The 26,214-nt window shown below is 41.3% G+C and overlaps 1 protein-coding gene across 1 annotated transcript; it reads left to right on the forward strand.

The window, feature by feature from the left end:
* The first annotated feature begins 1,578 nt into the window (after positions 1–1,578).
* On the forward strand, positions 1,579–21,267 carry LOC145403932 (prolyl 4-hydroxylase subunit alpha-1-like). The gene is made up of 9 exons (XM_080275533.1): positions 1,579–1,641; positions 2,067–2,255; positions 7,189–7,308; positions 9,672–9,842; positions 13,491–13,688; positions 17,224–17,298; positions 18,466–18,552; positions 20,287–20,452; positions 21,203–21,267. Exons 1-9 carry the CDS (start codon positions 1,579–1,581, stop codon positions 21,265–21,267), a joined length of 1,134 nt encoding a protein of 377 aa, XP_080131659.1.
* The last annotated feature ends 4,947 nt before the right edge of the window (positions 21,268–26,214 follow it).

Below are 26,214 nucleotides of genomic sequence, written 5' to 3' on the forward strand. Positions count from 1 at the left end.
GCATTGCAGATGGCCTTGAAAGGACTAGCAAATGTTTCGCTGTTTATCATGACAACTCCCTTGTACTCCACACCACCACAATTTTACATTACTGTATGATGACCACCACCACCACAGAACTGACCTTTGATGACTGCCCGGGGATGGGTCGTGCCTGCTTGGAAGTACAGTGATCCCTCAATTATCTGATGCAGTAGAGCCAAAGGCATAACCGGGTAATGGCTCTGTCTGCATAATGGACTTCTACCTTGGCCCCCATCCGTACATAACCTAACTTTGGAAGCCAGTGTAAAAGGCCACTGCCATACATTTTACAACACTTGCTCCTGTTGTTTAACACTACTCTGTCTGGTCAGGCAGACCTATAAACCACAGCCAAGCAGTTACCATGGTCAAGCAGACCCATCAACCACAGACAGACAGTCACCACTGCAGGGCCATACCCTGCAGTGACATGAAAACATGAAAAAGATGTCTGCACAAGAAAAATGCAGCGGGCACACAAAACATATTGGTAAAATGGAATAAAATCATGGTAAAACAGAAGAAAATCATGGTACATTACAGTAAGCTAGAATAAAATCAACATCAACACTCACAGTTTGACCATCCCACATCAACTATACCCAGGATCTCCTGCTTCTAAAGAGTCAGCACTACCCTCTTTCCTTTTCCCTGGTGGAGGGGCCATCATCACACACCCTAGGAAGAGACATGCAAGAAATAGCAAGGCCTGAGGCAGATATGGAACAGCCACAAAAACCACCACGTTCACCACCATAACAATTGTCTGAGAGAAGCTGTTTACTACACTGTCACTGGGCGGGAATTCTGAACTACCGAGGAAGTCTCTAGCGGATGCTGGGTGAACTACCCAGCCAAACAGGGCAGCACCTCTGGGGTATTCCTGCTCAACTGGGCACGAAAATGTTCGTACGGCACATGCATATTGTCCGAATGTTATGAAAAAATGTACGAATAATGGTTTCAAACAGTCAGAGCACAGCATCTGGGTAATGGATTGTCTGGGTAATGGCCATCTGGATAATCAAGAGATTACTGTACTGTAGTTGTGTTATTATTCATGCCATCACCGTATACCACCTCTACTGCCACCACCACCACTTCCATGATATTATCAGTGGTATGCACAGACTATTTGGGTGACAGAGGTTCTAGGTATTAAAAAAAAAAAAAAAGAAAAAAAAAATCCAGCTGGTTACTATTAGAGTGAGAGATTAGTCTAAGAGGAAACTTTGTATCTGGGAGGGCAAAGGGGTAGGGGCTTTAGCTCCTAAAAACCTTACCTGTACATACCCCAGGGTACAGTATTTCAGAATAAAGGAGTAATTGCCTGATGTAACACCAGTCAGATACTGCCAACACAAATAATTCTACCACCACAACACCCTCATGAAACATGGTTCACCAACATCATACAGCACCACAACTGTTCCACACTACTGCACCACAACACCCTCGTGAAACATGGTTCATCAATACCATACAGCACCGCAACAGTTCCAGCTTACCACACCATTGCAGTAAAAAATCACCATCTACCATTACCACCATACCATGCTAGAAAAATATCAGACCACCACTCCCACCACGGAGCTGAGCCTTGCTGACTGTGTGAAAGTGGGTAATGCCACTGGATGAAGCTGCATACAGCAAAGCCATCACAACATTATCACATCCTCCACAGCAACCATCATATAACTACCACCAACACACCGTAACTCCACCACCATAACAGCATACCAGCATTTGCCACACCACCTCTGCCACCATACCACTTTGCCACAGTGTAAAACCACTATAATTGGTTTATTATCACCTGACAGAACTGGGTCATTCAACAAAGTCAGTGAGCCTTAACTACAAGGTAGGAATGAGTCTTTCCTTGATTACTAATCAAACTGAGCTTCCAATCTGATCACACCTGACTTTCAACTGAGCTGAAAAGGATTAAGGATATTTGTCAGGTTAGAGTGAAAAAGTTATAACACCACAATAACCTACAGATAATAACACCATCAAACCACACTTCCACACCATCTCAGTCTAAAGCCATCACTCCTTCCACAGAACTAAATCTTGAAGACTGCATTAGAGTGGGTAATGTCACTCTGGATCACGGTATATACAGCTATGCCATCACCTGGTACCGCTACTGTCTTGCCCTTGTAGACCACACTCACCTGCATGCCCACCGCATTTTACAAGATGCCATTGAACACGCTGAAAAAGAGGTAAGCAGAATCATCATCACCATCATCATCATCAATGTTATCCTTATCATGTCATCCATCACCAGCATTATCATGTCATCCATCACCAACATTATCATTGTACTTAAAATTCCCTTTTGGAAAAATGGAATGGATAAAAAGTTAAAAATATTAAAGGTCCCCTTCTAGTGCAGAGACTTGTGCAAGTACTTATACTCTACTATAAATTATATACCATATCAAAATGTTCTGCAAAGTGGTGAAGAGAATTAGACAAGGTGTTAAAGAAGTTAGCTGGGGAGTGAAAGATAAAAATGGTAGATTACTAGAGGAGAAGGCAGAAAAAGTGAGCAGATGGAGTGAACACTTTAAGGAATTGTTGAACATAGAGAATGAAAGTAATGCAAGTATAAGTGGCTGGGGAATGGCTGGGAGAAGGAGGGACGTGAAAAGAGAGGAAGAAATCGGTAGGATGGAAGTTGTGGAAGCAATGAAGAAAGTTAAAATGGGGAAAGCCTCAGGAATTGATGGAGTGCGTGGTGAAATGCTGAAGCATGGGGGAGAGAAAGTAGTAGAATGGATGTGGAAGATGTGCAGATTGGCCTGGGAAGAAGGTAAAGTCTGATAGGATTGGAAGTCAGGTATAATTATTCCCTTGTACAAAGGAAAAGGGGAAAAAGAAGTGTGTGGTAATCATAGGGGCATTTGTCTTCTTAGTATAATAGGAAAAGTGTATGGTAGAATTCTTATAGACAGAGTTAGAGAAAGAACAGAGAAATTAGTTGGAGAAGAACAGGGAGGCTTTAGGGAGGGAAGAGGTTGTGTAGATCAGATATTCATTCTTAGATCTTTAGTGGAAAAGTTTCTAGAGAAGGGAAAGAAGTTGTATGTGGCTTTCATGGATTTGGAGAAAGCATATGACAAGGTGGATAGACAAGGATTGTGGAAAGTGTTAAGAAAATATGGAGTAGATGGGAAGTTGTTGAATGCTGGGAAGAGTATGTACGATGGTGCGAAGGCTGCAGTGCATGTGGATGGTGAACTAAGTGAATTTTTCTCTTTGAAAGTTGGTTTGAAACAGGGATGTGTCATGTCTCCATGGTTGTTCAATCTGTACATGGATGGGGTAATAAAAGAGGTACAAGGTAGGGTAGTGGATGTTGGAGTGGCCCTGGTGAGAGAGGATAGTGTTTGGAAACTCCCTGTACTGTCGTTTGCAGATGATACTGTGTTGTTGAGTGAAGATGAAGGGGAGCTGCTAGGCTTGGTGGATGAGTTTGAGAGAGTGTGTAAGAAACGGAATCTAAAGGTGAATGTAGGGAAGAGTAAAGTGATGGTCTTTGAGAGAGGTGAAGTTAGTGAATGTACAACGAGGTTGGATGGTGAGGAATTGGAAAATGTGAGTACGTTTAAGTACTTGGGTAGTGTGATGAGTAAGGATGGAGGTTTGGAGGGTGAAGTGCTTGAAAGGGTACAGCAGGGAAGAAAGGTTGCTGGTTATTTGAAAACAGTGATAAGAAACAGGGAAGTGAGCATGGAAGTGAAAAAGTTACTACATGACAGTATTGTGATACCAACTCTAACGTACGGAAGTGAAGCTTGGACATTGTTGGAAGGACACAAGTCAAGAGTGAGAGCAGTGGAAATGAGTTATTTCAGAGGAGCCTATGGAGTCACGTGGAGAGACAGGCTGACGAATGAGGATATAAAGGAGCGTTGTGGTGTGGATGTGGATGTGATAGGAAGCGTTATGAGGAACACACTGAGGTGGTTTGGCCATGTGGAGAGGATGGAGGGTGAAAGACTGACGAAGAGAGTGTATGTGAGTGAGGTGGAGGGGGGAAGAGGGAGGGGGAGGCCGAGGATGAGATGGAGGGATGGGGTGGAGAGGTATATGAGAGAGGGGGGTGTGAGTTGGAAGCAGGGCAGTGAAATGGCGGGGGACAGGGCGACTTGGAGGCGATTTGTTTTTGGCCACCCCAAACGGGATTGAGGCGTCAGGCAATAGATAGATAGATAAAGGAAAAGAGAAAATGAAGTGTGTGGCAATCATAGGGGCATTTGTCTTCTTAGTGTAATAGGGAAGGTATATGGTAGGATACTTATTGACAGAATTAGGGAAATAACAGAGGAATTAGTTGGAGAAGAACAGGGAGGTTTTAGGAAGGGAAGAGGTTGTGTAGATCATTCCTTCATTCTTAGGTCTTTAATGGAAAAGTTTCTAGAGAAGTGAAAGAAGATGTATGTGGCCTTCATGGATATGGAGAAAGCATATGACGGGGTAGATAGACAAGGATTGTGGAAATTATTAAGAATATATGGAGTAAATGGGAAGTTGTTGAATACCTTGAAGAGTATGTATGAGGGTCCTAAGGCTACAGTGCATGAGGACAGTGAACTGAGTGAATTTTCTGTTTGAAGCTCAGATTGAAACAGGGATGTCATGTCCCCTTGGGTGTTCAATCTGTATATGGATGGGGTTATAAAAGAGATACAAGGTAGGGCAGTGGATGTTGGAGCGGCTTTAATGACTGGGCAATGTGTGGAAGCTTCCAGTACTGTTGTTTCCAGATGATACTGTGCTGTTAAGTGAAGACAGAGGGGAGCTGCAAGGCTTGGTGAACAAGTTTGGGAGAGTGTGTGAGAAACAGAGTCTGAAGGTGAATGTAGGGAAGAGTAAAGTTATGGTCTTCGAGAGAAATGAAGTCAGTGAATGTACATTGAAGTTGAATGAGGAGGAAATGGAAAATGTGAGTGCATTTAAGTACTTTGGTAGTGTGATGAGTAAGAATGGAAGTTTAGAGGGTGAAGTGCTTGAAAGGGTACAACAAAGAAGAAAGGTTGCTGGTTCGTTGAATGCAGTGATAAGAAGCAGGGAAGTGAGCATGGAAGTGAAAAAAGTTACTGCATGACAATATTGTGTTACTAACTCTTAATGTATGGAAGTGAAGCTTAGACCTTGATGGAGGGACACAAGTCAAGAGTGAGAGCAGTGGAAATGAGTTATTTGAGAGGAGCATGTGGAGGCACATGAAGAAATAGACTGACAAATGAGGAAGTGAAGGAGCGTTGTGGTGTGGATGTGGATGTGATAGGAAGAGTTAGGAGGAACATTGAGGTGGTTTGACCATGTGGAGAGGATGGAGAGCAAGAGACTGATGAGGAGACTGTGTATGTGATTGAGGTGAAAGTGGGGAGAGGGAGGGAGAGGCCAGGGATGAGACGGTGGGATGAAATGTAGAGGTATATGCGACACGGGGGTGTGAGCTGGCAGTAGGGCAGTGAAATGGCAGGGGACAGGGTGACATGGAGGTGATTTGTTTGTGACTACCTCATGCGGGATTGAGACATCTGGCAATAAATAAATAGATCAAAAGTTAATAGCCAATAAAAGAGATGTCAGTATACTAAAGGATATAAGGGTTGTGCTACATAGTTAATAGGGTTTAGATGGGGGGCGCTCACCATCCACTCACTCGATGTAGTGCTGCTCTCGGGTGTCTGCCCTTTCCTCTCCTCCATTCTTCTTTCCTTCCATCTTCTTCTGTCTTTCTTTCCTTCAGTCTTTCCTCGTCCTTCTGCCTATGGGTGACTTTACACTCCCGCTTCCGTCTTTCTTTCCTTCATTCTTTCCTCTTCCTGCTGTCTGTGGGTGACTCTACACTGAGTGACAAGCCAAATGGTTTCCTTTACACCAGGAAACCATTTACTATGCTGGGTGGTAACCGTATAACCAAATTTTGGCATCTGGTGGTTTAGAGGGTAATTATTGCACTCCAGTCATTGAGCTGGTGAAGGTTTCTATCCAAGGGGTGGTTGGGGTTTATTGCTCACATAATGCCACTCAGGGATGAGCAAGGCTGGGCACTCTTATCTTAAATATCAGGACCAACTGCCTAGCCCCGGGCTCCTACGCTTCTCATGGGGCAACGTAGGATTGGATGATGGATGGTATGGATGGAATAAAATGTCTCTTTAACAGACAAAGGGAAGGTCTTGCATGTGTAACCATTTGAACCATGAGAGGTGACTGGAGGCTTTTCAGTATTAAGTCACGTATATCATTAGCGACTTCAGTACAATGTACAATACTGTACATATTTTTCCTGTTTAATCTTGTTGCTACCAGACTGTTATGTGCAGCTTAGAAGAGCCCTCTTGTAGAGAAAGGTTAATAGAGGTTATATATAACTCATATTTGAATAGTCTGTTCTGAGCTGATTAAAATTGTTTGAAAGTGGCAAGAATAAGAAAAAAAAAAATGTTGGAGTTAATGATTCTAGACTGAACTAATAGCCTAGCCTCATTCCTGTACACCCTATTTAATAGGGTTATATAAGAATGATTTTTTTTTTTTTTTAAATATATAGCCTACCTGTTAGATACAGACAGTCTGTTCAGATGCTTATGATTGTGAGATGGAGCCAGGATTCTGAAGGCATGAAGATTACCTTATGTGAAGCATTTGTATTATCCATTTCTTTGTTCTTGTTATTCATAGCTCAGCTCTCACACTTTTTTGTTTTCTCTTTCCTTGTGGATCCCTTGTCCTTTCAGTTGGGAATAGGAGTCAGGCTGGTGATCACTGAGATGATTGGAAGAGGGTGGCGTGTCATGGGAAAGGGAATTGTTACTGAGAAGGGACAGGAACACCTCAAGGACTGCCTCAATTCTAGTCATTTCTTGTCAAGGCCATACCTTACGGGCTGTGGTGTCAGGTAGTTGAAAGACAGATAGACAGATGCTTATCATGAAGATGGATGATTATGACAAGTTATCATTACATCATGAAGCACCCAGTGCTGCACTTACTGCATTCATAACCATCTTTTAATTGAGATCATTCCTTATTGAATGCAGCATCAGGCAGTAGATTGATCAGTTGGTAGATGATTGTGATGATAAGGTACCATTACAGGATCAGTCAGTGACTGCACTCTTTATACCCTTTCAGCACAACAGCAAATGGCGGGCTGATGATGCCAATTTCTTCCATTCTCCTGTGTCACCTGATGTTCGCCAGGCACCAAAAAATCACTTGTTTGGGGAGGTGTGCCGGGGCATTCACACACCAGTGAGTGGCAAGTAGTACACCATTAAGCCCTTCACCACACTTTTTTTTTTTTTTTTTTTTAAGTGACACATAGACCAGTTAATCCATTCAAAACTGTACTTTTTGTGGCAAATAGTACAGGGACATTTTTTGGCAAGTGGCACACAATAGTCACCAGTAAACATCTGTAATATGATGATGTCTTATTTCTGGTGTACAGTCTCCAGTTAACCCATTCACTTTGGTGATGCCTGGCTTTTGGCAAGTGGACATAGCACAGTCACCAGTTGCTAGTGACCACCAGTATGGTGATGTCTTATCTGAACCCCTCCAATCTGGGTGACAGTTTTGGTTAACCTGTACTACTGGCAAACTATTTAATTCAGCTTATGAAAGGTCTGTCATGCTGAAGGAGTTTATTAATGTAGTATCTAACCCCTCCAGCTTGAAACTCTATCCTAAGCTGAATACAGTGTACTGTAGTCATCAAGAGATTGATTAAATAAAATGAAAAAGATATCTCAGGGCTTGGTGGGTTAGCTAATTTTGCATCCTCTGGAGTTTCTTTAGCTTAACACTAGACTTTTCAAACTGGTGAGGTAAAATACAGCTTTCTTTAACCGTACCACTGCTATGGGGTTCTTGTAAGCTGCATAAAATTATCTGGAGGTAGTTTTCGTCTGATTATGAAGGGATTATTGTACATACTGTATTTCTGCATTGTAAGCCATTTCAGCATTGCATGCTGAGTTTTCTCTTTCGAGGATGATCTCAGTATATGTGTAACCTTAACCTAATATAACGTACCATAATACCTATGTAACATCACAAAGCACAGCATAAAAATAGACCCTCCTGAAAAAAGAGAGAAGGTGCAGTGGTAGCAACATTTTGGAAATTTGCAGTCAGGGTGATATAGGAGACTTCAGAGCATTTCCCTAGTGAATTACGGTATTTTGTATATTATACCACTGTAATCTCATGTTATTTAATGTATATATTTTTTCAGTATCAACATAGATTGTGTCAGTAACCTGCAGGAGGATGTTAAATCATAAAATGCAGAATATATAGTTGAAGAATAGTATTATGAAAGCTCTTAAGCCAGTGTGAATATGACCCAAATTTGTAGGTACTGTAGCAAATGGAGACTAGATAACTTTTGCCACTTTAGTGATGTGACATACCAAGCAGTTGTTAGCACTTCTGTCTTGATATTTGTATGGCTGATTTGTTTTTTTTGGCTTGTGTAACCCGTTCATTGCCACTGAAGCACTTTGGTATGTTATTTAGGCTAAAACCAATTTTATGCAGGTGTGGGAAATTTGTATTCAAGGGTCAGATGAGACTGATTTCAGCTCTTGAGCTGGCATGATTTTGCCCAGCAAAAAAAAACATCTTACAGTATCTTGAATAAAGTAATTGATTCAGAGAATGCAAAAGGGATAAAGCACATAGAGATCTAAGTAATGCTACTGATCAACCGGTCACACAAATTAGAAGTAACATTGATCATATTGCTAGGAGCTGGCCAGTCTGTTTCTTTACTGTAGGAGTCTTTAGCCTGGTCAGGCTTCTGTCCATATTTGTGGCTCTCACATCCTTCTGCTTTGAAATTCCTGAGATTGCGGAGTTCTGGATGAGAATATAGATAATGAAAAGAGAACAGGTTTAATAATTTTTGTAGAAGGAAGCAAGAAGTCTTTGATAGCATCCAAATGTAGCTAGGAGTGAAATAGTGAGTGTTGTGTTATTATGTCACCAGTGAGGATACATACTGGGTCAAGAAATGTTCATGGGACTTGACTCACAATACATCCACTGAGAAGAGCCCAGGTCAGAGTTGAGGTGTTCTCTGGTTGTAAGAGTGGCCAGGTGTATACCATTCTTAGCTCAGAACAGATAATGAAATTATATATGAAAAACCCAGACTCATCTAGCCTTAACAGTTGCATTTCACAAGAGCCAAGTATAGATTGCACAGTTAGTTTTAGCTCATTCGTATGTGAACAGAGAGAGAGACAGTTAGTTATGCAAGGACTGGTGTGCCAATTCTTGTTTTCTGGATCCTACTTCAATCCATCATTAGGTGGGAAATAAAAGGGTAGGATTCATATAAAGACGAAAAAAATTTTACCCAAGCTGTGGTATGGTTCAGATCCCTGATGCTGGTCAGCTGTGGTGTTATGTGGACCAAAGGAAGGGAAGAAATGATGATGTATAAACCAGATGAAAGGCATGAAAAACATTTGTTGTCCCCCAGGTTATCTTGTGTGGTGCAGGTCTCTGAGGCTATGATCCAAAAGAAAAGGGAAAAAGTTGATGTTATGCAGACCAGTATGAAAGGATAAATGCTTCTTACCCAAGTTACTTCTGTGGTGTAGGTCCCAGAGGCTTGGCGACTGCGGTGTTATGTGGACCACCGTGGCTCGGCATCCCTGCTGCTACGGCCAGTGAAGTATGAGCAGCTTCACCACAACCCAGAACTCTACATCTTCTATAACATCATTTCTGATGTTGAGATGAATGTCATCAAGAACTTATCCAGGGCACTGGTGAGTTATGGCATATTTAACCCGACAAATGTCACAAACCCCTTTCAGCTCGGTTGGTGACCAGGTGTCATCAGATTGGAGAGTCATTGCAACTAGTAATCAAGGAGACTCATACCTGTTACCAAATTAGGGCTTACTGATTTCATGCATCAACACATAATATTCAAGTTGTGGGAGTTGCCCACAACTTCCTTATATCTTATATAGTTGCATACTCTCACTGTTTTTCTTTTCTTTTGTTTTATTTTATACTAGGGTTGCGTGTGTTTGTTGGGTTGCTTATTAATATCTTACGGTACTTTGTAGTTTTCCATATAATATGGTACATTGTAGTTTTCCAGCTTAACACTCAGTCCGTGTATAATAATAATAATAATGATAATAATAATAATAATTCATTCATTCATCATCCAGTCCTACATTGCCCCATGAAGAGCGTAGGAGCCCGGGGCTAGGCAAGTTGGTCCTGACACTTAAGATGAGAGTGACCAGACTCACTCATCCCTGAGTGGCATTACATGAGCAATAAACCCCAACCATCCCTTGGATATAAGCCTACACAGGTTCAATCCGATTGAAGCTCCGTAATTACCCACTAAACCGCCAGGTGCCAAAATATGATTATATGGTTACCGCCCAACATAGTAAATGGTTTCCTGGTGTACAGGAAACCATTTGGCTTGTCACTCAGTGTAGAGTCACCCACAGGCAGAAGGAAAAGAAAAAAATGAAGGAAAGAAAGACAGAAGAGGGAGTGTAAAGTCACCTGTAGGCAGAAGGACGAGGAAAGAATGAAGGAAAGAAGGATGGAGGAGAGGAAAGGGCAGACACCCAAGAGCAGCACTACATCGAGTGAGTGGATGGTGAACACCTCCACCTACCACAATAATAAGAACTATATTGAAATACTGTAAAAAAAATAGTGCAGTAATCATAATAATGGTGACCAACAGTAACCCAAACAACAACACTTACCACCAGATCCAGGTAAGCAAAATCAGTTGATACTGACATGAATAAAGAGCAAGTATTTAATTATTCATTTTATATATATATATATCACCTCAGTTGGAGTGACAGCCATCCATAGGTTTAGTCCTCAAGAAATGGCTGGAGGCTATTTCATCATATTTTTCCACTGAAATATGCTTGTTCCCCCCAGGTTTCCTGAGAAATACCTTCAGACCCCTTAAGAGTTCTCCTTGAGCCACCCCATAAATGAATTTATCCACCCCATTCCTACCTTATTTTAAAAATCCTAGCTATGCCACTGATGGGGAGGAGTGATATATGAGAGAGGGTGGAGTGATTTGGAGAGAGGGAAATATGATGATGGAGGACAGGGGGATGGAGGCAATTCATTGTGACCTTTCATGGGATTATGACATCAGGTGATAGGTAGGTAGATAGACATACCCTGGTTCATTTTTCCATTCCTAATGAAAACTGGCATATGTGGCTTTTCCACGTCCATAGAAAACTTGCGTGGGTCACTTCTCTCTACCTGTAGAAAACTGACCCAGGTCCTCTAACAGTACTTGGAGAGAATTGACCTGTTTTGCTTTTTAATGCATAAAGAATACTGACGTCAGTCAATTGTCTTTACGTATAGAAAACTTACTGACCTGAATTGTTTTTTAAAACTGATGGGGCCTCTCTTCTTTACCTATAGGTCTTACAGTACTTGTAGGAAATTGACCTGCTTTGCTTTTTTATGCATAAAGAAAACTGACCTCAGTCAATTTTCTTTACATTTAGAAAACTGACTGCCCTGAATTGTTTTTAAAACTGACAGGGCCTTTCTTCTTACCTATAGGAAAATGACCCAGGTCACTTTTCATATAGAAAGCTGACCTGGGGATCTTTACCTAAAGAAAACTGACATAGATTGCTTTCCTATACCTATTGAAATTGGGCCCGGTTATTTTTCAGTACCTTTTGAAAAGTGACCTGGGTTGTTTTTTCATACCTATATAAATCTGACCCACCTTTTTTTTTTTTTTTTTTTTTTTTTTTTTTTTTTTTTTTAAATAGAAAACTGTCCCAGGTCATTTCCTGTACCTATAACATACTGACCAGGTTGCTTCTCTGTACTAATAGAAAACTGACTCAGGTCACTTTTCAAAGCCAATAGAAAGCTGACCTACATCACTTTCCTAAGCCTGTAGAAAACTGACCCAGGTCACTTTTCTAAGCCTGTAGAAAACTGATCTGGATCACCTTTCTGAGCCTGTATAAAACTGACCTGAGTCACTTCTGTGCCTACAGAAAACTGACCTTTATGGCCATTTTTCTGTATATGAAATTAACCCTGGGTAAGATCCTCTAGAGCAGTGAGCAGGAAGAGTGAAAGGAGAATGGTATTTAACAAGTTGTTGCATGACAGTATAGTATTGTGATTACCACTCAGTGCTAAGGAAGTGATGCTTGGGCCATGTTGGAAAGACAAGCGTGAGAGTAGTGCAGATACGATTTGTTTAAGGAGTTGTGGAGAGCCAGACACACAAATGAGGAATGAAGGAGCATTGTGGTGTTGGTGTGGAAGTGCTAAAAAACATATATATACTGGGTATATTAGGAGAAAATTTCTGGAAGCAGTTAGGGCATGTGAAGGGTACAAAGATTGATAGACTGACTTGGAGAGTCTGAGTAAGGTGGAGGGGGAAGGGGAAAGTGAAGACCGAGGATGATGTGCAGGGATGAGGAGGAGAGATACATGAGAGAAGGGGGAGTGATTTGGAAAAAGAGTAACATGATGGTGGAGAACTGGGTGGCAGAAGAAATTTGTTTGTGGTTGCCTTTTATGGGATTATGGCATCAGGCAGTTGTTAGATATTAAGACAGGCCATGTTTCACATTTCTATACCTAAAAAAAAAAAAAAAAAAATGTCCTGGACTGCTTTTCTATGCGTGTACAAAAATAATCCAGATCACTTTTTTTTATTTTTAAGTAGAAAACTGACCCAGACTACAACTATAGAAAACTGACTTAGGTTGCTTTCATGTACCTACTGTATAGAAGACTGACTTGCATCACTTCTCTGTATCTATAGAAAACTGACTTGGGTCTCCCATCTGTACCTGCTGAAAAGTGACCCTTGGGCAGATTGTCGAGAGCAGTTACAAGAAAAGAAATTGGGTATAGAGTTTTTAAAAAATCACTGTATGACAGTACAGTACTGTAGTATGAATCCTACCCAGATATATGGAAGTGAAGCTTGGGCCCAGGGGCATAGCCAGATGGGTGGCTAGGGTGGCCCTGGCACCACCCCTACAGTAAGTTTGACCACCTCAGTGGTCATCCCAAATTTGTGAGGGAACACCTCTAGACCCCTCAGGAGAGTTCTCTTTAGGCCACCTCAAGTTATGCCACTGCTGTACAGTCCTGTAGTAGCCTAGTTTGGGGCCCCTAAATCTCAAAGGAAGTAAAAATCAGATTGGCATTTACCATTTATTAATTCTCATAGTCTCACAATTTCCATAGATTCGTCAATCTACAGTTGTTATCAGTAATCCAAAAAAAATATTCCATGCTGTAATGCTAAGCTTCCTCATATTTTCCACATCATTATCTGTTCACAGTTGTCAACAGTAACCTGAAAAAGTATATCCTGTATGTTAATGCTAAATTCCTCTCATTCTTTGCAGCTTCACCGGTCTGCTGTCGTTGATCATAACCCAAACAACAAGACCATTCACCTGAGCCAGGCCCGCATCTCCCACACTGCCTGGTTGGCCAACAGTTCACACTCATTTTTGGCAACAATAGCCCAGCGCATAGCAGACACCACAAGGTTGTTTGTGTTCGAGGGGACAGAACACAACATGGCAGGGGAAAAGTTGCAGGTCAGAGGTTGTCATTTTTGTGGCCCCAGGCTCATCTTGATGCCAACCCCATGAACTGCAGGCCAAACTTATCCCTTTCCAGCAAAGCACCATTCTCCTCTCAGAGAATATGAAGGGCAGCAATTTTGCCACCATGTGAATATGGAGTCCTTCTCCATGAGTAATCTATCTATCTATCTGTCTATTGCCAGACGCCTCAATCCCGTTTGGGGTGGCCACAAACAAATCGCCTCCAATTCACCCTGTCCCCCGCCATTTCACTGCCCTGCTCCCAACTCACACCCCCCTCTCTCATATACCTGTCCACCCCATCCCTCCATCTCATCCTCAACCTCCCCCTCCCTCTTCCCCCCTCCACCTCACTCACATACACTATCTTCGTCAGTCTTTCACCCTCCAATCACTCCACATGGCCAAACCACCTCAGTGTGTTCCTCATAACGCTTCCTATCACATCCACATCCACACCACAACGCTCCTTTACATCCTCATTCATCAGCCTGTCTCTCCACGTGACTCCACAGGCTCCTCTTAAATAACTCATTTCCACTGCTCTCACTCTTGACTTGTGTCCTTCCAACAATGTCCAAGCTTCACTTCCGTACGTTAGAGTTGGTATCACAATACTGTCATGTAGTAACTTTTTCACTTCCATGCTCACTTCCCTGTTTCTTATCACTGCTTTCAAAGAACCAGCAACCTTTCTTCCCTGCTGTACCCTTTCAAGCACTTCACCCTCCAAACCTCCATCCTTACTCATCACACTACCCAAATACTTAAACGTACTCACATTTTCCAATTCCTCACCATCTAACCTCGCTGTACATTCACTAACTTCACCTCTCTCAAAGACCATCACTTTACTCTTCCCTACATTCACCTTTAGGTTCCGTTTCTTACACACTCTCTCAAACTCATCCACCAAACCTTGCAGCTCCCCTTCGTCTTCACTCAACAACACAGTATCATCTGCAACAACAGTACAGGGAGTTTCCAAACACTATCCTCTCTCACCAGGGCCACTCCAACATCCACTACCCTACCTTGTACCTTGTACCTCCATGAGTAATGATAAGGATAATAAGATTAAAGGTTAGATTTAATAACAATAATAATAAAAAAAGTAGGAGATTGGAGACTGGGTTTAAAAATTGTAGTAGCACAGTAGTAGTAATAATAATAAGGTTAATTACAATAATAATAATAATAATAATGAGAGCTTTATGAAGAAGGAACAGGAAGTCAGTATGTGATGAGTTTCAGCATGTACTCATATAAAGAAAAAGGATGGGGGTGAGGCCTTCCAGGATGTATGAAGAAAAAGAATGAGGGTTTGTTGACTTTTTAATTGATTTAAAGATGAATTTTTCAAACTAAAAGGGTTAAGGACAAGGCATGTAGCAGATGCCACAGGGCTGTGTGTTTTTTGAGGAGATGGCTCAAATTGTAGATGGGGAGGCATTGAATTTGACAGGCTAGAGTTTGCTATGAAAGGAAATTAGGAGTAACAGGGGTTGCATAGTGGATTAAAAAGAAAGAAGGAAAATGAGGAGTTCACCTCTTTGATTCATTTTTTGTTTTCTTTTTATCATTGCTCTCCCCAGATGATTTTATAGTGTAAGAGAAATCTTTTTGACTGGAGGGGTTAGATACAGCCTTCATTAGCCCATTCCATAGTAGAGATCCTTCCCATGTTGAATATAATCCCTGGTAGCAACAACAGTATTTAAAAATATGTGACCAAATTAAAGGTGTTAATGACCATGTAAGTGAGGGGTTAGAGGCTGTACTGATTTGTGATTTGGGGGGACAGGCAGAACATGACAGGGGAGAAGTTGCAGGTGAGTGTTTTGAGGCTGCATGGAAAAAAAAAAAAAAAAGGAATAAAATGTTGGGGGTTATAAACTGCCACATAAATAAATAGGGAATGCAGAGGCTACAGAAAAAGAAGAAACTGACAATGGTAGGTTAGAGCTTGCAAAAAAGAGAAAAACTAATCACTAAGAGGGGTTGGCAGGCTCAGCTAAACTTAAGACATTTTGGTGTATGTTGTGGGTGAGATGCTGGGAATGAGTGACAGTGAGTAATATGCCTGGTGCTGTCCCTGCAATGCATTATTTATTCTAGCCAACAGTAGGTGGGAGGGAAAAAATCTGCTTAGCGTAATTTCATGGCTCTATAGTATGAGGATTCTACCTGTGTATAAGAGTTGCACCTGTGATAGTGTGATGGTGAATTACTGAGAAAGGGTGACATTTATTAACGTGCCAGGTGTTGTCCCTATTATGCAGCATTTAATCTGATCCACAGCAGCAAGGAGAAAAAAGTTGGTAGGTGTAATTCTTTATAATTGTGAAGCTTGCACCTGTGTTAGTGCAACAACACACCATCTGCAGCATTAGCAGTCTTATAGCTTCCATGACAGGAGAAATAGGAGAAAGGTGGAAGGAAGGTGTAATTGGAACCATTGTTTCCTTAGCCTATTCAGTCTGAGGATATTTTTATTTCATTCCTGCTCCCCCTGTCAGTTTTAATCAGTTTAGGAAAGATCTCTGGTACTAAGTAGGTTAATTTAGGGAAAATTAAACTCCGCTGTGAAAATCTCTCAAAAGTTGAACAAAATCATAGGGAGGTAGCAAGAATGATATATATTATCTGAGTGAGGGGTACCTGAGTCTCCATGCTATGTTGCAGTAAGAAATTAGAACTAAGTCCATTCATCCATCAGCCAATCCTGCGTTGTCCCACGAGGAGCGTTGGAGCCCGGGGCTAGGCTGTTGGTCCTGACATTTAAGATGAGAGTAACCAGCCTCACTCATCCCTGAGTTGCATTACGTGAGCAATAAACCCCAACCACCCCTTGGATAGAAACCTTCACTGGCTCAATCTGATTGGAGCACAATAATTACCGGTACCCACTAAACCACCAGGCGCCAAAATTTGGTTATATGGTTACCACCCAGCATAGTAAATGGTTTCCTGGTGTACAGGAAACCATTTGGCTTGTCATTAAGTGCTGAGTCACCCACATGCAGAAGGAAGAGGAAAGAATGAAGGAAAGAAAGACACAAGCGGAAGTGTAAAGTCACCCATAGGCAGAAGGACGAGGAAAGACTGAAGGAAAGAAAGATAGAGGAGGATGGAAGGAAAGAAAGATGGAGGAGTGGAAAGGAGAGACACCCGAGAGCAGCACTACATTGAGTGAGTGGCTGGTGAGTGCCCCCACCTACCACATAAATTAGAACTAAGGTGATAATTATAATGATGATGGCATACTGTATACTGCAAAGATGATGATGATGGCTATGATATTTATGACATTGTTCCACAGCAGTTTCAATACTCACTGAATGGAGGAGGGTAAAATGAGGAAGGAGCACAGTTTTTGCCTGCAGTCCACTGAGTTCACATTCAGATGAGCCTGGGGTTGCAACTGCTAGTATTATTGCTATGTTAGTGATAGTAATGACTTGGTGATGATGACATTGATGATGGTACTGATATACTGTAATGATAATGATGATGGTAATGACAGGTACTGAATTATGGCATTGGTGGCCACTACAGCATGCATCTGGATCTTCTCTTCAAATACAGGACAGAGGAAGAGGTGAGTTTTACCCCTGTGGCCCAGTGACTTTAATTTATTATTGTTATCCATATGATTAAGGAGTGATTGAGGTCAGTCACCTTTCCCCTAAATGTCATGACAAAGTAGCCTAGTTCTGGGCCCCAACATTTCTGTTTATATGGGTGTCTTTTTCTACTTTCTTATTGCTAACTCTGTACTGGATGAGTTAATGATGGCCATATCTAACCCCTCTAGTTTGAGAAGTCCCTCCTGTGCTAAATACAATAATCTGGTACCAGAAATGTGCACATCTGTGAAGTGAAGCTGTTCCCTAATACTTCATGTATTAGTGGAAAACAGGGTTAGGATGATGATTATGTTGGGTATTATTGTTTTGCATCTGATCAGTACAGTTAAGATGACAGTGGCAACAGTGATGATTGTCATGTAGTTGGGAAAAATTATTAGGATGATGATAAAATTGCAGTTGGAAAATAGATAAGGATGAGGATTAAATTGAAGTTGGAAATAGGTTAGAATGATGATGATAATAATGATTAAATTGTAGCAGGGAAATAGCTTATGATGATGATGATTAAAATGCATTTGGGAAATCGATAAGGATGATGGTGATGACAAAATTGCTGTTGGGAAATAGGTAAGGTGATGATGATGATGATGATTAAAGGGCAACTGAGAAAGAGGTTAGGATGTTGATGATGGCAATTAAATTGCAGTTGGGAAAAATATTAGAATAATGGTGATTAAATTGCAGTTGGGAAATAGAATGATGATGATGATGTTGATTATTAAATTGCAGTTGGGAAATAAGATGGTTATCATATTGATGATGATTATATTCCAGACAGGAAATGGGGATATTGTGATAATAATTATCCTGCATTGCAGTTTTGTGTGAGTCCTGTTGCTTGCCTCATGTAACCTCCATATGTGCTGGTGTTATTGGCAACTGGCCATAGTTGCTGAGCACAGCTGTCTCTGCTTACAGCTGACTGATAGTCTCTCTCTCTCTCTCTCTCTCTCTTATTTTTTGCATAAATTTGTGTTTCTTTTTCTTAGGCAATATCTTTAATACTTTTGTGACATGAATAAGTATTACCACTAACGTTAAAGTCAGACTGTCTTGTTGGGATGGTAAGGTCTGTGTGATCTGTGCAGCTTTGTTACTTTTCTCTTCCTGCACAGCTGTCAGAATGCTACCCTGTCATCAAGGAAGGATGTGACCTCTCAAAATTTGCCCCTGGTGATCGTCTGGCAACTTGGATGTTTTATGTAAGTTAAGCCATGGAGTGATGATGATGATGATGGTGATGATACAGCATGGAATGGTGGTGGTGGTGGTGATGATGGTGATGACTGAAGTGGTGGTGGTGATGATGATGATAATTTCATGTTGCTGATGATCATTTTTGTGTTGCTGGTGTTGATGATGATTTTTTTTTTTTTTTTTTTTTTTTTTTTTTAATGTGTCTGACTCTGGGCATAGGCTTCACAGCCTGCTATCAAGGCCCAGCAGTCCTCCTACATACCATACATCTCTACATGTCACCACTTCGGCGCTAACACCCACCTTCCATATTGAATACATGCTAGGGCTGTCTCATACAGGACTGGTGTATTGGTATTAGCGGGGGTATTTTTACGACATGTCGGCGGGTCTTCTGGTAGATCAGTAAAGCCTGATTTAATGAAATTCAAATCCTTAAACTGTTCCCTGCCCCAGCCGGGATTTGAACCTGGGTCCGTTAGGACCGTACGCCACCTCTCTTACCGGTTGAGCCACCGTGATCGTGATCGTGAAATATGATAATAGATGCACATGTGGTAATGATAGGGTAGTGGTGATGATAGTGATGTTGGTGTTGGTTGTGGTGATGATAATTGTGGCAGTAATGGTGATAGTGATGATAATGAATGGTGGTAGTGGTGGTGTCAACTGTGATGATAATTAGTGGTGATGTGGTGCTGTTGACTGTGATGATAATGAATGGTGTGTGTGGCGGTGTCAACTGTGATGATAATTAGTGGTGATAGTGGTGGTATTGACTGTGATGATAATGAGTAGTGATAGTGGTGGCATTGATTGTGATGATAATGAGTGGTGATAATGGTGGTGTCAACTGTGGTGGTAGTGGCAGGGTAATATACTGCTGATAGTAATTTCCACTTTTTATTGGTTTATTGCTGTGAACAAGTGTGGCATCATGTCATGTAAATAAACACCTGTAAAATGAAGATCCCTTTCTGTAATTGTTCTTGCTGCTGTCAGTATTTTATTTATTATAGGAGAGACCCTTTATATTTGCTATTGTTACTGTTGCTGTTCCTACCTCAGGCTCATCTGGATGCTAACCTGGTGGACTACAGGCTGACATTGTTCTTTTCCTGCACTACTTTTTATTTTGGGAGGATTGGGAGGGAGTTGAGGGATGTTTGTATTTTGCCTGATTATATTACTGTAATGCTGGTGCATGAAGGAGTCCCTGTCCAGTACCTTTGTGGTAGTGAAAATAAAATATACTGGTAATAGGAATTGTTGTGTTGGAGGCATCAACTATTGTGTGTTTCAGTTTGTAGCAAGTAGTTTTTGATTCTGCAGGCACATGTAGGCAGTCTTTAACTTTTCCTACTGCGAGTCTTTCTTGTGTCAGTGTAATGTGAAATGGATTATACCTTCTCAGTGAAGGAGTTTGTTCCTTTGGGGTACCATTATTACTTTCAGAGTTCTGAAACCTTTTCTGTCTTCCCCCTCTTTTTCACCACCTTCTCTGTTGGATATGAGAGTGGGTGGCCACACAGGTTCTTGTATGCTGGATCTGTGACACTGGTGTGGGGTGAAGGGACAGAATAAAATCTTCTAGAGATAGAAAGAATAAGTTAGAAAAGATGTCCTTGGGCTGAAGGCAGGAGGTGGAGATAAAATTATGTGGATATAGCTGGACTAAAACATGGTAGATGCCCTCCTTAGAACTCATTCTCCCTACATTTTTTTCCACTTCTCCACAGCTATCAGATGTGAAGGCAGGGGGTCACACGGGGTTTCCCTATGCAGGCATTTCTGTGGCACCAGTAAAGGGATCGGCTGTGTTCTGGTACAACCTCAAGAGCAACGGCTTTGTCAATACACAGTCACACCACGGTGGATGCCCCGTACTACTAGGGCACAAATGGGGTTGGTTTACCGCTTTTGATGTGAAACAGTTATTATTATTACAATTATTATTATTATTATTGTTATTGTTACTTTTACACTGAGTGGCAAGCCATCTGGTTTCCTGTGCACTTTTTACTATGCTGGGTGGTAATCATATAACCAAATTATGGTGCCTGGTGGTTTAATGGGTAATTACGACACTCCAGTCAGGTTGAGCCGGTGCAGGTTTACATCCAAGGGATGGTTGGGGTTTATTGCTCACGTAATGCCACTCAGGGATGAGTGAGGCTGGTCACTCTCATCTTAAAGGTCAGGACATTCTTGCCAAGCCCCAGGCTTCTGTGCTCCTCATGGGGCACTGTATAGGATTGGATGATGAATCAATGAATGATTATTATTAGATGCAGTAGTGGTAATTTTTTTTTAACTGTCTTGAGTGTGTGTAGGATGGGTACATACCATACTTGCTGTGACAGTATTGCTCATTTTATTTGGCAATATTTTTTCATGTAACATTCTGATTTTTTAAAATTAATATATTTCAAGCTAAAAGGAGCAGAGTTTTAACTCTGTATCAGTATCGTATATACTTGCCGACGGTGTCGGTTAGTCTTTTATGTGAGAGAAAGTACTGTAGTTGAAAATTAGTTTCAAAGGTATTTGTCACAGCTCTAGTAAACTAATTCATAGTGGAAAAAAATATGGTATAGGCATTTAAGTATTTTGTACAGTGTGCTTTCCATTGACGCCATCATCAACACTTTCTAGCGGCCAACAAGTGGATCCGTGAGAATGTCAACTTCCTTCGCCGCCCCTGCATCAACAACCAGTAAATCAAGCACTGTGGCCCAAGAATAATGCTGTATTGATCACCAGTCCTTCCTCTTACATATATTGAAGAAAACCAGGTATAGCTAGTCATCACATAAAGTTACAGTAGTTTGTTGTTAAACCCTTCAGTCCAGTGATGTAGTTTTCTTCTTGCAGTTTTTAGATGGTTTTTATTAAGTCTGGGATAGGGTTTTTGGACTGGAGAGTTGAGATAGTCTTAACAACCCCTTCACTTTTAGTGTACTCACTTAATCTCAACACCGTTGTCTGGTAGCAGCAAGAATAAGATACCATATAAAAAGACATTACTGACTTGATGAAGCTGACTAAATCGCATTCTTCACTTAGCTCACTGAGCTCGGGGATATCTTTTTCATTTTATTCTTGCCATGTCCTGATGATTTTAGTCAATTTTTTGTAGACTTTTTGATCTAAAGAGATTAGATATGTCCTAAATAAACCCTTTCAGCATGAGAGGCCCTTCGTAAATTGGATTAAATCATCTGGTATCAGTAAGAATGAACAAAATATATTGTCATCTGGATTCAAGTGGTTAAATTAGTTTCATTATTAAGTTGCTGGTGAAGTAGCACCTTTGCTGCACTTGAAGTTGCTTGGGAATCATAAAATTAATTTGAATCCAGATACTTATGTTTTTTGTTCCTTAGCTCTCGGTCATGAACCCAAAGCATGGTTCACTTTGTTTCACTTGATGTACCATTTTGTCTTCACATAACCCTAGACATTATGTGAGGACCAACTGTATATGAGAATGGCATGTGTTTAATCTTTGTTTGTCATTGTAGGAGAAAACTTTGATTTAAACCTTTTTCTTACCCATATGGGCCAGCTTAATTTTTCCTACCCATATGGGCCAACTTACAACATCCATCATCTTGGGTGTACTATGTCGTGCCATGTTCCATCATTCCACAGTTCATTGCATTTACCCCAAGATGGTGGTGATGAGGAACCTACATGTGGTGGCAATGACAAGGAGCCTATATGTGGTGGTGCGTGCACCCTGGGTGGAGTTGCTGGGGAGTCTTCCCAGGAGCCAAACCTCTTAAAATTTCCCTGCATCTTATTGTGGGAAGGACTCTGGTTTGTTCCTGGTGTAGTGTTGTCTAACCACTGGATCCCTACACAGTGTAAGTACTGTGATGTACAGTACCTGTAGGACAACCCCATAAAAGCAGTCGCATAGCTGTGGTTGACAGGTTTGCTTGGCCATGCAGGTTTGGTTGGGTTAAGCAGCAACAACAACAATACCTAAGTTTTGCAACTCTGTCGAATTTCCAGGAGAAATCTTTGGTAAGACTTTGTCAGTCATCCTACGATGCTAACATCAGAGGATACACTAGTACTTCTAAACATACCCTAGCACCCATCTCTTCCCAGCCCATTCAGCCCCTTCCATATACAGGAATATTGGGAGTCTTCTTTCCATTGATTGTAAATTAATAAGCCTTAGGTTAATGGTAGGTGGGGGCGCTCACCATCCACTCACTCGATGTATTTCTGCTCTCGGGTGTCTGCCCTTTCCTCTCTTCCATCCTTCTTTCCTTCCATCCTCTTCTTTCTTTCTGTCCCTCATTCTCACCTTGTCCTTCTGCCTATGGGTGACTTTACACTCCCTCTTCTGTCTTTCTTTCCTTCATTCTTTCCTTTTCCTTTTGCCCATGGGTGACTCTACACTGAGTGACAAGCCAAATGGTTTCCTGTACACCAGGAAACCATTTACTATGCTGGGTGGTAACCATTTAACCAAATTTTGGCACCTGGTGGTTTAGTGGGTAATTAAGGTGCTCCAATCAGATTGAGCCTGTGCAGGTTTATGTCCAAAGTGTGGTTGGGTTTTAATGCTCACCTAATGCCACTCAGAAATGAGTGAGGCTGGTAACTCTCATCTTAATGTCAGGACCAGTTTGCCTAGCCCTGGGCTTCTATGTGCCCCATTGGGCAGCACAAGATTAGATGATGAGTGAATGAGTTATTATTATTATTATTATTATTATTATTATTATATCACTTTCATCTTAAATGTCTGGACCAAGTTGCTTAGCCCCAGGCTCCTATGCTTCTTATGAGGCAACGTAGGATCAGATGATGGATGGATTATTTATGGTTGTTGGAGGCACTCACCATCCACTCACTCGATGTAGTGCTGCTCTCAGGTGCCTGCCCTTTCCTGTCTTCCTTCTTTCCATTCATTCTCTTCTGTCTTTGTTTCCTTTATTCTTTCCTCTTCCATCTGTCTGTGGGTGACTCTACACTGAGTGACAAGCCAAATGGTTTCCTGTACACCAGGAAACCATTATGCTGGGTGGTAACCATATAATCAAATTATGATGCCTGGTGGTTAGTGAGTAGTTGAGGCGCTTCAGTCAGATTGGGCCGGTGTAGGTTTATATCCAAGGGAAAGTTGGGGTTTATTGCTCATGTAATGCCACTCAGGGATGTGTGAGGCTGGTCACTCTCATCTTAAATGTCAGGACTAACTTGCCTAGCCCTGGGCTCCTAAGCTCCTCATGGGGCAACACTGAATTAGATGAATGAATTATTATTATTATTATTTATTATTATTATTATTATTACCACTGGTATTATTATTATTATTATTATTATTATTATTAGCAGCAGCAGTAATGGTTTTAGCAGTAAGAGTCAATAAATGAACTACTGTTTAGGTATTGCAGAAACATGTTACAGATATCTTTACAGAATATCTTAAAAGTTTTTTTTTTTTTTTTTTTTTTTTTTTTTTTTTTTTGAGAAGTGGAATAAATATATTAAACTTTTCATGAATAAATAATAATTTAATTCACTCAGTATTGTTCTTGTTTAATGAACCCAGTTATATGGCTGAGCAGACCCACCTACAGCAGGCAAACAACTGCCTATGCAGGGCAGTCTCATGCAGTGAACCAGTGTTCCCTAGTGGTAGACAGTGCCTCCCCACAGTGAGGCATGGGGAAAGTGGAGGTTTAGTTCCTGGATGGATGCTGCATTAGTGTCTCCACTCAGTTAACAGGGGCACCATAGTAGGCTCCACATCACCCTATTATATGGTTACCACCCAGCACTGTAAATTGTGTCCTCTGATACAGGAAGCCATTATGTTTTGTAACCTAGTGTAGAGTCACTTGAAATGAATAGTAAAAAGAGGTGACAGGAAGGGTGGGAGAAAACAGGAGGAGAGAAAGGCAGACAGAAAAAGAATGATGAAGGTGAAGGAAGACATAGGCAGCACTACATCAGGTGAGTGGGTGATGGATACCCCCACCGACCATCATCACTCTTAATGCAGATTGTTTGAACTCCCGTAATCTAAGGACACTTATCCTAAACCGGGAATATAATCCAAAGCCTGGATGTTAGTCTATCTATCTGTCTATTGCCAGACACCTTAATTCCCTAAGGGTTGGCCACAAACAGTTCACCTCCATTTCACCCTGTACCCCACCATTTCACTGCCCTGCATCCAGCTCACACCTCCCTCTCTCATATACCTCTCTACTCCATCCCTCCATCTCATCCTTGACCTCCCCCTCCCTCTTCTCTCTTCCACCTCACTTACATACACTCTCCTCGTTAGTCTCTCATTCTCCATCTTCACATGGCCAAACCACCTTAGTGCATTTCTACTAATGCATTCTATCACATCCACATCCACATCATAATGCACCTTCACTTCCTATTTTGTCAGTCTGTCTCTCCATGTGACTCCAAATACTCCTTTCAGATAACTTATTTCCACTGCTCTCACTCTTGACTTGTGTCCTTCCAACAAGGTCCAAGCTTCACTTCCATATGTTAGAGTTGGTATCACAATAATGTCATGCAGTGACTTTTTTACATCCATGCTCACTTCCTCATTTCTTATCACTGCTAATGTTAGTTCAGATATTTAAAAGATTTCTTTTGTCTGAAAGGGGTAACAGATGGTATATCTGCAGTAATATATAGTCATGGTAAAAAGCATTTTAAAAGTATGTAAAATGGCTGTGCAGTATTGTAGTAGTAGTGGTAATGGTAGTAGTAGTAGTAGTAGTAGCAGCAGCAGCAGAAGTATTGTAGTTGTTAGTACATTATTGGTACTATTGCTATTACTGTACGTAATAAAAGTGCATGTAGTTTCATGATTGTTTCACTGTTGATGGGACTTCATTATTAGTTCTTACCATGATTATTACCAGTATTTTGGATGATGTTGAAGACAGTGATGATGATGTGTTCATTTTGCTGCTAGTGAGTTTATAAGGTTGATTGCTCACAGTAGTTTTGTAATTATCATTCATTCATTCATTGCCAGACGCCATGTATCCCAAACGGGATGGCCAAGGGCTTAGAGTTAATTGTTTTACGGGGAGGGGCACTAATCCTCCACCAACCCCACTTTATAATTATTATTATTTGTGTTATTATTATTATCATTATTATTTTATTCTTTTATTAATACTGCTACCACTGTTGTTATTTTATTATTATTATTAGTTGTTGGTAAAGTTGTGGTAGGTGGGGGTGCTCACCATCCACTCACTTGATGTAGTGCTGCTCTCATGTGTCTGCCCTTTCCTCTCCTCCATCTTTCTTCCCATCCATCCTCTTCTGTCTTTCTTTCCTTCATTCTTTCCTCTTTCTTTTCTGCCTGCGGGTGACTTTACCCTCCCTCTTGTGTCTTTCTTTCCTTCATTCTTTCCTCTTCCTTCTGCCTGTGGGTGACTCTACACTGAGTGACAAGCCAAATGGTTTCCTGTACACCAGGAAACCATTTACTGTACTATACTGAGTGGTAACCATATAACCAAATTTTGGCACCTGGTGGTTTAGTGGGTAATAACGGAACTCCAGTGGGATTGAGCTGGTGAAGGTTTATATCCAAGGGGTGGTTGGGGTTTATTGCTCACATAATGCCATTCAGGGATGAGTGAGGCTGGTCACTCTCA

Source organism: Coenobita brevimanus, chromosome 62 (assembly GCF_032717465.1).
Source record: "Coenobita brevimanus isolate Jiangsu-jjx chromosome 62, ASM3271746v2, whole genome shotgun sequence".
NCBI classification, from domain to species: domain Eukaryota; kingdom Metazoa; phylum Arthropoda; class Malacostraca; order Decapoda; family Coenobitidae; genus Coenobita; species Coenobita brevimanus.